Source organism: Cervus elaphus, chromosome X (assembly GCF_910594005.1).
Source record: "Cervus elaphus chromosome X, mCerEla1.1, whole genome shotgun sequence".
NCBI lineage: Eukaryota > Metazoa > Chordata > Mammalia > Artiodactyla > Cervidae > Cervus > Cervus elaphus.
In genome coordinates, this window is record NC_057848.1 from 26,386,349 (window position 1) to 26,401,003 (window position 14,655).

The 14,655-nt window shown below is 46.6% G+C and overlaps 2 protein-coding genes across 3 annotated transcripts; one reads left to right on the top strand and one right to left on the bottom strand.

Moving 5' to 3' along the window:
- Positions 1–1,563: 1,563 nt before the first annotated feature.
- On the bottom strand, positions 1,564–13,357 carry LOC122689407. The gene is made up of 9 exons (XM_043895805.1): positions 13,330–13,357; positions 13,099–13,224; positions 12,790–12,940; positions 12,504–12,702; positions 12,058–12,140; positions 3,157–3,263; positions 2,731–2,848; positions 2,116–2,241; positions 1,564–1,901 (listed from the first exon to the last, which is right to left on the bottom strand). The coding sequence occupies exons 1-9, from the start codon at positions 13,355–13,357 to the stop codon at positions 1,763–1,765; spliced, it is 1,077 nt and encodes a 358-aa protein (XP_043751740.1). The 3' UTR covers positions 1,564–1,762.
- LOC122689717 (EKC/KEOPS complex subunit LAGE3-like) lies at positions 11,985–13,993 on the top strand. Of its 2 annotated transcripts, none has more exons than XM_043896375.1 (5): positions 11,985–12,169; positions 12,291–12,400; positions 12,709–12,826; positions 13,316–13,441; positions 13,656–13,993. In XM_043896375.1, the coding sequence occupies exons 1-5, from the start codon at positions 11,988–11,990 to the stop codon at positions 13,792–13,794; spliced, it is 675 nt and encodes a 224-aa protein (XP_043752310.1). In that variant the 5' UTR covers positions 11,985–11,987; the 3' UTR covers positions 13,795–13,993. The 2 variants fall into 2 exon arrangements, with proteins under 2 accessions (XP_043752310.1, XP_043752311.1); XM_043896376.1 differs by having other exon boundaries at positions 12,294–12,400.
- The last annotated feature ends 662 nt before the right edge of the window (positions 13,994–14,655 follow it).

A 14,655-nucleotide genomic window follows, 5' to 3' on the forward strand; every position in this document is an offset into this window, starting at 1 on the left:
CCCAGGACAGTCGACTATAGGCCCCGCCAACAAAAAGCCACCACCACCGAGTGCCTGGCTGCAAAAAAAAAGTGCTCCCAGTTGGCTGCCATAAGCAGCAACCCCCAGGGCTGCAACCTAACTCTCACCACACACAGACATTCTGCTCTGAGTCTCTGTGCCTCCCAGGAGGGGCAAACAGAATCCCAACTCATTTGCCTCCCAAACCACGCACAAGGGTAACTAGCTGGCCCAACCTGGACCCATCTAAAACGTGCATTCCACAATGCAGCTTTGACCTCTCCAACGTGTGCCACAGAAGGGTCACACTAGACAAAGGTAGCAGATGGTGAGGGGCCGAAGCAAACAACCCACCAGCATCTTCCCCATGCCTGTTGCTGTTCATTCAGTCATGCTGGACCCTTTACAAACCCAAGGACTGCAGCACTCCAGGCTTCCCTGTCCTTCACCATCTCCTGGAACTTGCTCAAATTCATGTCCATCATGTCAGTGATGCCATCCAACCATCTCATCCTCTGTCGTCCCCTTCTCTTCCTGTCTTCAAACTTTCCCAGCATCAGGGTCTTTGCCACTGAGTCAGCTCTTCAAATCAGGTGGCCAAAGTGTTGGAGCTTTCCTTTTAACAGAAATCAGTTAAAATGCATCAATTGGAAAGAAAGAAAGAAATGTGTATTTATTTACAGACAAAATGATAGTCTATGTACAAAGTCCAATGGGATGTATAAAAGAGCTATTACAATTAATTATTCAGTTTAGCAAGGTTTCAGGATATAAGGATACTCTTGAGAGGACGTGGACTGCAAGGAGAACAGACAAGTCAATCCTAAAGGAAATCAACCCTGAATATTCATTGGACGGACTGATGCTGAACCTGAAGCTCCTATACTTTGGCTACCTGATGTGAAGGGCCAACTAACTGGAAGAGATCCTGATGCTGGGAAAGACTGAAGGCAACAGGAGAAGGGGGAAACAGAGGATGAGATGGTGAGATAGCATAACCCACTCAATGGACATGAATTTGAGCAAATTGCCGGAGACAGTGGAGGACAGACGAGTCTGGTATGCTACAGTCCATGGGGGCACAAATAGCTGGACATGAATTATAGACTGAAAAACATCATTCAGGTGTTACATGAAAAGTGAAAAGTGCACTTGCTCTGTGGAGTCCAACTCCTTACAACCCCATGAATTGTAGCCTGCAAGCTCCACTGTTCAGGATTTCTCCAGGCAAAAATACTGGAGTGGATTGCCATTACCTTCTTCAGAGGATATTCCCAACCCAGAGATTGAACCCAGTCTACCACACTGCAGGCAGATTCTTTACCATCTGAGCCACCAGGGAAGGCCTCTGGTAATTTATCTTAATATTTAATATAACTATAAAATGAGAATATATTCCAAAATTAATACCGAATGACAGTATACAACTTTCTTATTCTCCCACTTCTTACATTGTCTTCAATTACGTTGTACTCCTTGAATATGTGGATCTCAGAACCTCCCCTCCAACTGAATGACAAGTGCAGTATGAGGAAGTGCAGAAGCTAAAACTAAAGCCAGAGATAGCACAGTAGCTCAGTTTTATTTCCTGCAGTTAACAATCATCAAACAAAGTATTTTCTGTAGTTAACAGTCACCAAACAAACTATGTAGACACTGAGCCCCAAGCAGCAGCACAGGCAGAAGATGAAGCCCAATCAAACTACTGCAGAAAGCAATGCCCTGGGGAAGGACACTTGAGGCTAGGGCACATAGGCTAGGTTTAAACCCCTCTTCCGTGCTGAGGCTTAGCAGAAACGGGGGCCACAAAGTGCTGCAAGGACCGCATCACCAGGGAAAGCTGCTCCAGACAGAAGGCGATGGACCTCTGGAGCAGGCCAGGGTCTTCAGCAGTCAATCGGCTAAAAGGAAGGGAAGACGAAATTCAAGGTCCCGCCAAGATGGAGGAAGAGCAGCATGTCCTCCCTCTGTTCCCGCACACCGACAAGCCCAGAGCACCACACTTTTCCTTTAGGCTTAACCCTCCATTATGACTCCTCCTGAGCCCAGACTGGCTCTGGCCACCGCCCACCACCTACAATCCCCTCCCCGGCCCTGGTCCCCTTTAGAACTGACAGAACCAGCATGCGGCCATTAACATTGAGCTCCTTCCGAATCGGCCCTTGCAGTTGAGTACGTGGAGTCAGGAAGTGGCGGGCGATGTCTGCCTCCGCGTGCGATGAGAAAGGCACAGTGAGGCTGCTGGTGGAGATATGGTTAAGGCACCATCCGCATTTCTCATTTTGCTTGTACGTCAGGCTCCCTGCTCACTGAGACCCGCCTTCTCCCACAGGGAGGCCGCCTAGAAAGTCCAGACATCTCAGCCTATACCCTGAGGACATCCTGGATATCACCGCCGACCCTCTGGATCCCTTCAGGTTGCTTTTCCTCTCCACCATCCACGCTACTCACTTTGCCTGTACGACAGGCTGCCTGCTCATGGAACCACACCTTCTCCCACAAGGCCACTGCCAGACACCCTGGATATCACCGCCTGACTCTCTGGTTCCCTTCAGGTTGCTTTTCCTCACTATTCTTCCCCTGGCAGTCAGACCACCCCTGACCCATATCCTCTAGCCCCCCAGAGTACCCTCCTCCTAAACTTTAGCACCACCTGCAACCCCCCAAACCCTAGCCCACACCCGGACTCCCACGGCCGCCTGGCCCACCGGGGTTCCTGGAATAGGATACAACTGGAGGGCTCGGTTACTCAGAACTCTGGCTCCGGGTGCAGCATCTCCACCAGGCCCTGGGGCATGAGGTGGCCCCGGGATGTGCAGAATGGCACCAGCTGCGCCACCTGACTCTCCTGCAGTGCGGGGGCCTCTGGGATTAGCCAGGTCACCAGCGCCTCCATGAACTCCATGACTGACGGCGTCAGCAGGGCAAGCTGGGTCGCCAGGGTCATCCTGGCCACCAGCACCACCCGGCATGCTGTGGCTGTCACGTGCTGTGCCCGTTGCAAAGGCCACGGCACCTGGATCTTCATCGGCTGCCCTGGTGGCTCCTCCACCGTGTGCCTCGGACTCCATCTTGAACCCTCTTCCCCTCCCTCCACCCGTGGAAAGACTGAACTTCCCTACAGAACCCAGGCCTCTACTGCGACCTGCAGCTCACCATAGGCAGAGCGCCTGCGCACACACAGCCTGGTCCTGCCTCTCGATTGGTTCCCACCGACCATTCGTTCCCGCGATGACTGCAGACTCTCGGGTAATGGGCGGCCCCTGCTAAAATTTCATGCGTTAGTGTGCCCGGTCGCCCCCCACCAGTGCGGACACACCCCCATGTGGTCGGGGTGATCTAAGTCAGCCCTGCCTTGGCCCGGAAACCTGGTAAACGGCTTACCAGTGAGGCCTCTGGGTGTTGGGGGGGCAGCTCCTCAGTGCGCATGTTCAAACAGACACCGCCACACTCCTCGGCGCACGCGACTGTTTCCGGTCCAAGGCGGGCAAACCCCAAGTGAGTCCTGGTCCCTGTGCACCTCCAAACCTGCGCCGATGCAAACCCGGCCACGCTCATAGGTGACCATCCTGCTAAGCGCAGGTCCTTGTCTTCAACTTCCGGAAGGGAGTCAGGAAAACCCTGTGTCACGCTCTGTCGGTCCCTCTGGTGTCCCATACGTAGCTCACGTGTGCGTTCGTGTGTCTGTAGGCAGGTGCATGCACGTGGGCATCTGCCTGTCCGTGTCTGTATGTGTGTGTGCCCGAGAGAGAGAGAGAGTGCCTGTGCACAGGTGCTAGTGCATGTGTGTGTACCTGTGTGTGAGAGAGCCTGTGGTCAGGTGCATGCACATGGGAGTGTAAGTGTGCTTGTGTACAGGGTCATGCACATGGGCGTCTGTGTGTGTGTGTGTGTGTGTGTGTGTGTGTGTGTGAAAAAGAGCATGTGTCAGGGGCATACACATTGGCATCTCTGTGTGCTTTGTTCACATGCAGGTGCCTTTGCATGGCGGTGGATGGGAACCGGTCCTGGAGTCCTGAGACTAGGGATGTGGAGTGGGCTGCGCTTGTTCACCTGGGGAGGGAAGCGAGGACTGCAGTTGGACTCACTGGGGATGGCATGGGGCTGGGCCTCTTGGGGCTGCAGGCACACAGATGGCAGGGATCCAGGCTAGGGGCTTACCCCAGGCCTGCCAGAAGCACCAGTGGGAACAGCCTCACACAAGGGCTGAGGGAAGGGCAATGCCCTCCAGGAAACCCCTAGTCACATAGCCTCTGCTGGCACAACTCTCACAGGCTTTCCTTCTCCAGGAACAAAGTCCTGTAGCTCTCCGGAGGGCTGGAGGTGCTGGGGGCCCTCAACTTGGAGGTGACCCTGTGTCTGCCGGCCTGCTGGGTGCTGGTCTATTTCTGTGGCTGGAAGGGGTCAAGTCAACAGACACAGTGCAGCTGGGGGTGATGATGGGGCTGGGGCACCACTACCTAGCAGGTGGTGTGCGTCTGCCAGGGAACCACTGGTGCCACGGGAGGTGACTGGATCAGGGCCACTGCCTGAGGAGTGGGCAGGTACTTCAATCAGTCTGCTTGATCCTCGCCCCCTGGCTGGATAGGCCTCTCAAGGGCCATCCAAATCCAAGGCCAGCAGCCTTCCCCACCCCCAGTGGAGGGATTAGATTTTCCTCCATTATCGCATTAGTTGTAGGATTTTGTCGTTGACCTTGATCAGATTAAGAAAGTCTGTTTGTAGTCCTAGTTTTGGAAGAGTGGTTCTCGAATACTGTCAAATGCTTTTATGGCATCTATCCAAATGATCATATGGTTTTTCTCCTGTGTTTGCTTCATATGATGAATAACACTGGTTGAAGATTCTTTAATTCATAACCAATTTTTCATTCTTGGGATAGATCTCATTTGGTCATAATGCTTTATGTATTGCTGGATTAAATTTGCTAACATTTCATTTTTTGTGCATAATGAAGAATATTGGTCTATGGTTTTCTTTTCTTGCAATGTCCTCATCCAGTTTTGGTATTTTGGAATGCTGGCCTCATAAGATGATTTGAGAAGTGTTTCCCCTCCTCTCCTTTCTGAAAGAATTTGTATGGGCTTGGTGATATTTCTCCTTTATGAATTTTATAGCATTCACTAGTTAAGTCACATGGGCCTGGAGTTTTCTGTTCCAAATCTTTGATAGACTTAGGGATATTTAGGGTTTTCACTTTCTTCTTGAGTTAGTTTTGGGAAATTGTGTCATTCAAGGAATTGCTTAATTTCTTCTATTTTTGCAAGTTTTTTGGCTTTTCTCTTTTTTAATTTATTTATTTGTATTGGAGGCTCATTACTTTACAATATTGTAGTGGTTTTTGACATACATTGACATGAATCAGCCATGGGTGTACATGTGTCCCACGGCCTGAATCCCCTTCCAACTTCTGTCCCCATCCAATCTCTCAGGGTCATCCCAGTGCACCGGCCCTGAGCACCCTGTCTCATGCATCGAACGTGAACTGATGATCTATTTCTCATATGGTAATATACAGGTTTCAATGCTATTCTCTCAAATCATTCCACCCTCACCTTCTCCCAAAGAGTCCAAAAGTCTGTTCTTTATTTCTGTGTCTCTTTTGCTTTCTTGCATATAGGGCCATCATTACCATCTTTCTAAATTTGATATATATGCATTATTATACTGTATTGGTGTTTTTCTTTCTGACTAACTTCACTCTGTATAAAAGGCTCCAGTTTCATCCACCTCATTAGAACTGATTCAAATGTGTTCTTTTTAAAAGTTGGGTAATATTCCATTGTGTATATGTACCACAACTTTCTTATCCATTCGTCTAAGGATTGGCATTTAGGTTGCTTGCATGTCCTAGCTATTGTAAACAGTACTGTGATGAACATTGGGGTACCTGTGTCTCTTTCAATTCTGGTTACATTGGTGTGTATACCCAGCAGTGGGATTGCTGGGTCGTATGACAGTTCTTTTTCCAGTTTTTTTTTTTCTTTTTCCAGTTTTTTTTTTTTTTTCTTTTTCCAGTTTTTTTTTTTTCTTTTTCCAGTTTTTTTTAAGGAATCTCCTCACTGTTCTCCATAGTGGCTATACTAGTTTGCATTCCCACAAACAGTGTAGGAGGGTTCCCTTTTCTCTGCACCCTCTCCAGCATTTATTGTCTGAAGACTTTTTGATAGCAGCCGTTCTGACTGGCATGAGATGGTACCTCATTGTGGTTTTGATTTGCAATTCTCTGGTAATGAGTGATGTTGGGCATCTTTTCATGTGTTTGCTAGGCATCTGTATATCTTCTTTGGAGAAATGTCTGTTTACTTCTTTGGCCCATTTTTTGAGTGGGTCATTAATTTTTTTGGAATTGAGCTGCATGAGCTTCTTATATATTTTTTACATTAATTCTTTGTCAGTTTCTTTATTTGCCTTTTTTTTTCCCCCATTCGGAAGGCTATCTTTCACCTTGCTTAAGATTTCCTTCGTAGTGTAAAAGCTTTTCAGTTTAATTAGGTCCCATTTGTTTATTTTTGCTTTCATTTCCATTGGTCTTGGGATGGGTCATAATGTATCCTGCTGTGATTTATTTCAGAGATTGTTTTGCCTATGCTTTCCTTTAGGAGTTTTATAGTTTCTGGTCTTACATTTAGATCTTTAATCCATTTTGGGTTTACTTTTGTGTATGGTGTTAGAAAGTGTTCTAGTTTCATTCTTTTACAGGTGGTTGACCAGTTTTCCCAGCACCATTTTGTAAAGAGATGGTCTTTTCTTCATTGTGTATTCTTGCCTCCTTTGTCAAAATAAGGTGTCCACAGGTGTGTGGATTTATCTCTGGGCTTTCTATTCTGTTCCATTTGGTTAGGGTTATAGGTTTATAACTTCTCTGTTTTCATATATGATTAAATATAAAAACATAAAACAATGATTATAAAACAGTGCCAATGGGCACACAATGTAGAAAGATGGTAACTGTGGCAATAACAGTATAAAGGGGTTTAGAATAACCGAGTTTGAATTAATGTCAACTTTGCTTCAATAATTGAGTTAATTCAAACTAGGTTGTTCTAAATATTGATAAAAGATAGTCATTGTACTCTCCAGGGAAACCACTAAGAACATATAGACTGAAAGAAATGAGAAGGGACTCAAGATGGTAGTTATCTAGAAAATACCAATCTAGCCCATGTTTGTCAGTAATGGAGGAACTGAGAGGTAAAAGATATAATACATATCCAAGGAAAAAGAAAATTGGTGAAAGGAAGCTCTTATTAATAACTAATTTAAATATAAGTGGATTATCTGCTCCAAATAAAATTAGAGATGCAAAAAAGTGGATCTAAAAAACATGACCCAACTACATGCCATGTACAAGAAACTCACTTTAGAACCAAAAGCACAAGTAAGTTAAAATTTAAGAGTTGAAAAAGCTTTCCGTACAAATAATACTCAAGAGAGATCTAGGATGGCTGTAGTAATATCAGATAAAAATAGACTTTAAGTCAAAATTTATCATAAAAGACAAAGATCATACAATGATTAAAAAGACAAATTCATAAACCAGATATAATTACTGTAAACACAGTTTACACCAAACAGCAAAATCCCAAACTGTTTGAAGCAAACTGACAGAATGGAAGGGAGACACACCCATTCTACAATGGTAGTTGGAGACTTCAATACTCTACCTTTAATAATGGGTAGAACAAACAGAATCCAACAGCATGTTAAAAAAATCATACACCATGACCAAGTGGGCTTTATTCCAGGAATGCAAGGATTCTTTAATATCTGCAAATCAATCAATGTAATACACCACATTAACAAGTTGAAAGATAAAAACCATATGATTATCTCAATAGATGCAGAAAAAGCCTTTGACAAAATTCAACACTCATTTATGATTACAACTCTCCAGAAAGCAGGAATAGAAAGAACATACCTCAACATAATAAAAGCTATATATGACAAACCCACAGCAAGCATTACCCTCAATGGTGAAAAATTGAAAGCATTTCCCCTAAAATCAGGAACAAGACAAGGGTGCCCACTCTCACCACTACAATTCAACATAGTTTTGGAAGTGTTGGCCACAGCAATCAGAGCAGAAAAAGAAGTAAAAGGAATCCAGATAGGAAAAGAAGAAGTGAAACTCCCACTGTTTGCAGATGACATGATCCTCTACACAGAAAACCCTAAAGCCTCTACCAGAAAATTACTAAAGCTAATCAGCAAATATAGTAAAGTTGCAGGATATAAAATTAACACACAGAAATCCCTTGTATTCTTATACACTAACAATGAGAAAACAGAAGGAAATTAAGGAAAGAATACCATTCACCATTGCAACAAAAAGAATAAAATACTTAGGAGTATAAAAGACCTATACATAGAAAACTATAAAACACTGATGAAAGAAATCAAAGAGGACACAAACAGATGGAGAAACATACCGTGTTCATGGATTGGAAGAATCAATATTGTCAAAATGGCTATACTACCCAAAGCAATCTATAGATTCAATGCAATCCCTATCAAGCTACCAACGGTATTTTTCACAGAACTAGAACAAAGAATTTCACAATTTGTATGGAAATACAAAAAACCTCGAATAGCCAAAGTAATCTTGAGAAAGAAGAATGGAACTGGAGGAATCAACCTGCCTGACTTCAGACTCTACTACACAGCCTCAATCATCAAGACAGTATGGTACTGGCACAAAGACAGAAATATAGATCAATGGAACAGAATAGAAAGCCCAGAGATAAATCCACGAACCTATGGACACCTTATCTTTGACAAAGGAGGCAAGGATATACAATGGAAAAAAGACAACCTCTTTAACAAGTGGTGCTGGGAAAACTGGTCAACCACCTGTAAAAGAATGAAACTAGAACACTTTCTAACACCATACACAAAAGTAAACCCAAAATGGATTAAAGATCTAAATGTAAGACCAGAAACTATAAAACTCCTAAAGGAAAGCATAGGCAAAACAATCTCTGAAATAAATCACAGCAGGATACATTATGACCCATCCCAAGACCAATGGAAATGAAAGCAAAAATAAACAAATGGGACCTAATTAAACTGAAAAGCTTTTACACTACGAAGGAAATCTTAAGCAAGGTGAAAGATAGCCTTCCGAATGGGGGAAAAAAAAAGGCAAATAAAGAAACTGACAAAGAATTAATGTAAAAAATATATAAGAAGCTCATGCAGCTCAATTCCAAAAAAATTAATGACCCACTCAAAAAATGGGCCAAAGAAGTAAACAGACATTTCTCCAAAGAAGATATACAGATGCCTAGCAAACACATGAAAAGATGCCCAACATCACTCATTACCAGAGAATTGCAAATCAAAACCACAATGAGGTACCATCTCATGCCAGTCAGAACGGCTGCTATCAAAAAGTCTTCAGACAATAAATGCTGGAGAGGGTGCAGAGAAAAGGGAACCCTCCTACACTGTTTGTGGGAATGCAAACTAGTATAGCCACTATGGAGAACAGTGAGGAGATTCCTTAAAAAAAACTGGAAAAAGAAAAAAAAAAAACTGGAAAAAAAAAAAAAAAAAAAAAACTGGAAAAAGAAATAAAAAACTGGAAAAAGAACTGTCATACGACCCAGCAATCCCACTGCTGGGTATACACACCAATGTAACCAGAATTGAAAGAGACACAGGTACCCCAATGTTCATCACAGTACTGTTTACAATAGCTAGGACATGCAAGCAACCTAAATGCCAATCCTTAGACGAATGGATAAGAAAGTTGTGGTACATATACACAATGGAATATTACCCAACTTTTAAAAAGAACACATTTGAATCAGTTCTAATGAGGTGGATGAAACTGGAGCCTTTTATACAGAGTGAAGTTAGTCAGAAAGAAAAACACCAATACAGTATAATAATGCATATATATCAAATTTAGAAAGATGGTAATGATGGCCCTATATGCAAGAAAGCAAAAGAGACACAGAAATAAAGAACAGACTTTTGGACTCTTTGGGAGAAGGTGAGGGTGGAATGATTTGAGAGAATAGCATTGAAACCTGTATATTACCATATGAGAAATAGATCATCAGTTCACGTTCGATGCATGAGACAGGGTGCTCAGGGCCGGTGCACTGGGATGACCCTGAGAGATTGGATGGGGACAGAAGTTGGAAGGGGATTCAGGCCGTGGGACACATGTACACCCATGGCTGATTCATGTCAATGTATGTCAAAAACCACTACAATATTGTAAAGTAATGAGCCTCCAATACAAATAAATAAATTAAAAAAGAGAAAAGCCAAAAAACTTGCAAAAATAGAAGAAATTAAGCAATTCCTTGAATGACACAATTTCCCAAAACTAACTCAAGAAGAAAGTGAAAACCCTAAATATCCCTAAGTCTATCAAAGATTTGGAACAGAAAACTCCAGGCCCATGTGACTTAACTAGTGAATGCTATAAAATTCATAAAGGAGAAATATCACCAAGCCCATACAAATTCTTTCAGAAAGGAGAGGAGGGGAAACACTTCTCAAATCATCTTATGAGGCCAGCATTCCAAAATACCAAAACTGGATGAGGACATTGCAAGAAAAGAAAACCATAGACCAATATTCTTCATTATGCACAAAAAATGAAATGTTAGCAAATTTAATCCAGCAATACATAAAGCATTATGACCAAATGAGATCTATCCCAAGAATGAAAAATTGGTTATGAATTAAAGAATCTTCAACCAGTGTTATTCATCATATGAAGCAAACACAGGAGAAAAACCATATGATCATTTGGATAGATGCCATAAAAGCATTTGACAGTATTCGAGAACCACTCTTCCAAAACTAGGACTACAAACAGACTTTCTTAATCTGATCAAGGTCAACGACAAAATCCTACAACTAATGCGATAATGGAGGAAAATCTAATCCCTCCACTGGGGGTGGGGAAGGCTGCTGGCCTTGGATTTGGATGGCCCTTGAGAGGCCTATCCAGCCAGGGGGCGAGGATCAAGCAGACTGATTGAAGTACCTGCCCACTCCTCAGGCAGTGGCCCTGATCCAGTCACCTCCCGTGGCACCAGTGGTTCCCTGGCAGACGCACACCACCTGCTAGGTAGTGGTGCCCCAGCCCCATCATCACCCCCAGCTGCACTGTGTCTGTTGACTTGACCCCTTCCAGCCACAGAAATAGACCAGCACCCAGCAGGCCGGCAGACACAGGGTCACCTCCAAGTTGAGGGCCCCCAGCACCTCCAGCCCTCCGGAGAGCTACAGGACTTTGTTCCTGGAGAAGGAAAGCCTGTGAGAGTTGTGCCAGCAGAGGCTATGTGACTAGGGGTTTCCTGGAGGGCATTGCCCTTCCCTCAGCCCTTGTGTGAGGCTGTTCCCACTGGTGCTTCTGGCAGGCCTGGGGTAAGCCCCTAGCCTGGATCCCTGCCATCTGTGTGCCTGCAGCCCCAAGAGGCCCAGCCCCATGCCATCCCCAGTGAGTCCAACTGCAGTCCTCGCTTCCCTCCCCAGGTGAACAAGCGCAGCCCACTCCACATCCCTAGTCTCAGGACTCCAGGACCGGTTCCCATCCACCGCCATGCAAAGGCACCTGCATGTGAACAAAGCACACAGAGATGCCAATGTGTATGCCCCTGACACATGCTCTTTTTCACACACACACACACACACACACACACACACACACAGACGCCCATGTGCATGACCCTGTACACAAGCACACTTACACTCCCATGTGCATGCACCTGACCACAGGCTCTCTCACACACAGGTACACACACATGCACTAGCACCTGTGCACAGGCACTCTCTCTCTCTCTCGGGCACACACACATACAGACACGGACAGGCAGATGCCCACGTGCATGCACCTGCCTACAGACACACGAACGCACACGTGAGCTACGTATGGGACACCAGAGGGACCGACAGAGCGTGACACAGGGTTTTCCTGACTCCCTTCCGGAAGTTGAAGACAAGGACCTGCGCTTAGCAGGATGGTCACCTATGAGCGTGGCCGGGTTTGCATCGGCGCAGGTTTGGAGGTGCACAGGGACCAGGACTCACTTGGGGTTTGCCGCCTTGGACCGGAAACAGTCGCGTGCGCCGAGGAGTGTGGCGGTGTCTGTTTGAACATGCGCACTGAGGAGCTGCCCCCCAACACCCAGAGGCCTCACTGGTAAGCCGTTTACCAGGTTTCCGGGCCAAGGCAGGGCTGACTTAGATCACCCCGACCACATGGGGGTGTGTCCGCACTGGTGGATGGGGGCGACCGGGCACACTAACGCATGAAATTTTAGCAGGGGCCGCCCATTACCCGAGAGTCTGCAGTCATCGCGGGAACGAATGGTCGGTGGGAACCAATCGAGAGGCAGGACCAGGCTGTGTGTGCGCAGGCGCTCTGCCTATGGTGAGCTGCAGGTCGCAGTAGAGGCCTGGGTTCTGTAGGGAAGTTCAGTCTTTCCACGGGTGGAGGGAGGGGAAGAGGGTTCAAGATGGAGTCCGAGGCACACGGTGGAGGAGCCACCAGGGCAGCCGATGAAGATCCAGGTGCCGTGGCCTTTGCAACGGGCACAGCACGTGACAGCCACAGCATGCCGGGTGGTGCTGGTGGCCAGGATGACCCTGGCGACCCAGCTTGCCCTGCTGACGCCGTCAGTCATGGAGTTCATGGAGGCGCTGGTGACCTGGCTAATCCCAGAGGCCCCCGCACTGCAGGAGAGTCAGGTGGCGCAGCTGGTGCCATTCTGCACATCCCGGGGCCACCTCATGCCCCAGGGCCTGGTGGAGATGCTGCACCCGGAGCCAGAGTTCTGAGTAACCGAGCCCTCCAGTTGTATCCTATTCCAGGAACCCCGGTGGGCCAGGCGGCCGTGGGAGTCCGGGTGTGGGCTAGGGTTTGGGGGGTTGCAGGTGGTGCTAAAGTTTAGGAGGAGGGTACTCTGGGGGGCTAGAGGATATGGGTCAGGGGTGGTCTGACTGCCAGGGGAAGAATAGTGAGGAAAAGCAACCTGAAGGGAACCAGAGAGTCAGGCGGTGATATCCAGGGTGTCTGGCAGTGGCCTTGTGGGAGAAGGTGTGGTTCCATGAGCAGGCAGCCTGTCGTACAGGCAAAGTGAGTAGCGTGGATGGTGGAGAGGAAAAGCAACCTGAAGGGATCCAGAGGGTCGGCGGTGATATCCAGGATGTCCTCAGGGTATAGGCTGAGATGTCTGGACTTTCTAGGCGGCCTCCCTGTGGGAGAAGGCGGGTCTCAGTGAGCAGGGAGCCTGACGTACAAGCAAAATGAGAAATGCGGATGGTGCCTTAACCATATCTCCACCAGCAGCCTCACTGTGCCTTTCTCATCGCACGCGGAGGCAGACATCGCCCGCCACTTCCTGACTCCACGTACTCAACTGCAAGGGCCGATTCGGAAGGAGCTCAATGTTAATGGCCGCATGCTGGTTCTGTCAGTTCTAAAGGGGACCAGGGCCGGGGAGGGGATTGTAGGTGGTGGGCGGTGGCCAGAGCCAGTCTGGGCTCAGGAGGAGTCATAATGGAGGGTTAAGCCTAAAGGAAAAGTGTGGTGCTCTGGGCTTGTCGGTGTGCGGGAACAGAGGGAGGACATGCTGCTCTTCCTCCATCTTGGCGGGACCTTGAATTTCGTCTTCCCTTCCTTTTAGCCGATTGACTGCTGAAGACCCTGGCCTGCTCCAGAGGTCCATCGCCTTCTGTCTGGAGCAGCTTTCCCTGGTGATGCGGTCCTTGCAGCACTTTGTGGCCCCCGTTTCTGCTAAGCCTCAGCACGGAAGAGGGGTTTAAACCTAGCCTATGTGCCCTAGCCTCAAGTGTCCTTCCCCAGGGCATTGCTTTCTGCAGTAGTTTGATTGGGCTTCATCTTCTGCCTGTGCTGCTGCTTGGGGCTCAGTGTCTACATAGTTTGTTTGGTGACTGTTAACTACAGAAAATACTTTGTTTGATGATTGTTAACTGCAGGAAATAAAACTGAGCTACTGTGCTATCTCTGGCTTTAGTTTTAGCTTCTGCACTTCCTCATACTGCACTTGTCATTCAGTTGGAGGGGAGGTTCTGAGATCCACATATTCAAGGAGTACAACGTAATTGAAGACAATGTAAGAAGTGGGAGAATAAGAAAGTTGTATACTGTCATTCGGTATTAATTTTGGAATATATTCTCATTTTATAGTTATATTAAATATTAAGATAAATTACCAGAGGCCTTCCCTGGTGGCTCAGATGGTAAAGAATCTGCCTGCAGTGTGGTAGACTGGGTTCAATCTCTGGGTTGGGAATATCCTCTGAAGAAGGTAATGGCAATCCACTCCAGTATTTTTGCCTGGAGAAATCCTGAACAGTGGAGCTTGCAGGCTACAATTCATGGGGTTGTAAGGAGTTGGACTCCACAGAGCAAGTGCACTTTTCACTTTTCATGTAACACCTGAATGATGTTTTTCAGTCTATAATTCATGTCCAGCTATTTGTGCCCCCATGGACTGTAGCATACCAGACTCGTCTGTCCTCCACTGTCTCCGGCAATTTGCTCAAATTCATGTCCATTGAGTGGGTTATGCTATCTCACCATCTCATCCTCTGTTTCCCCCTTCTCCTGTTGCCTTCAGTCTTTCCCAGCATCAGGATCTCTTCCAGTTAGTTGGCCCTTCA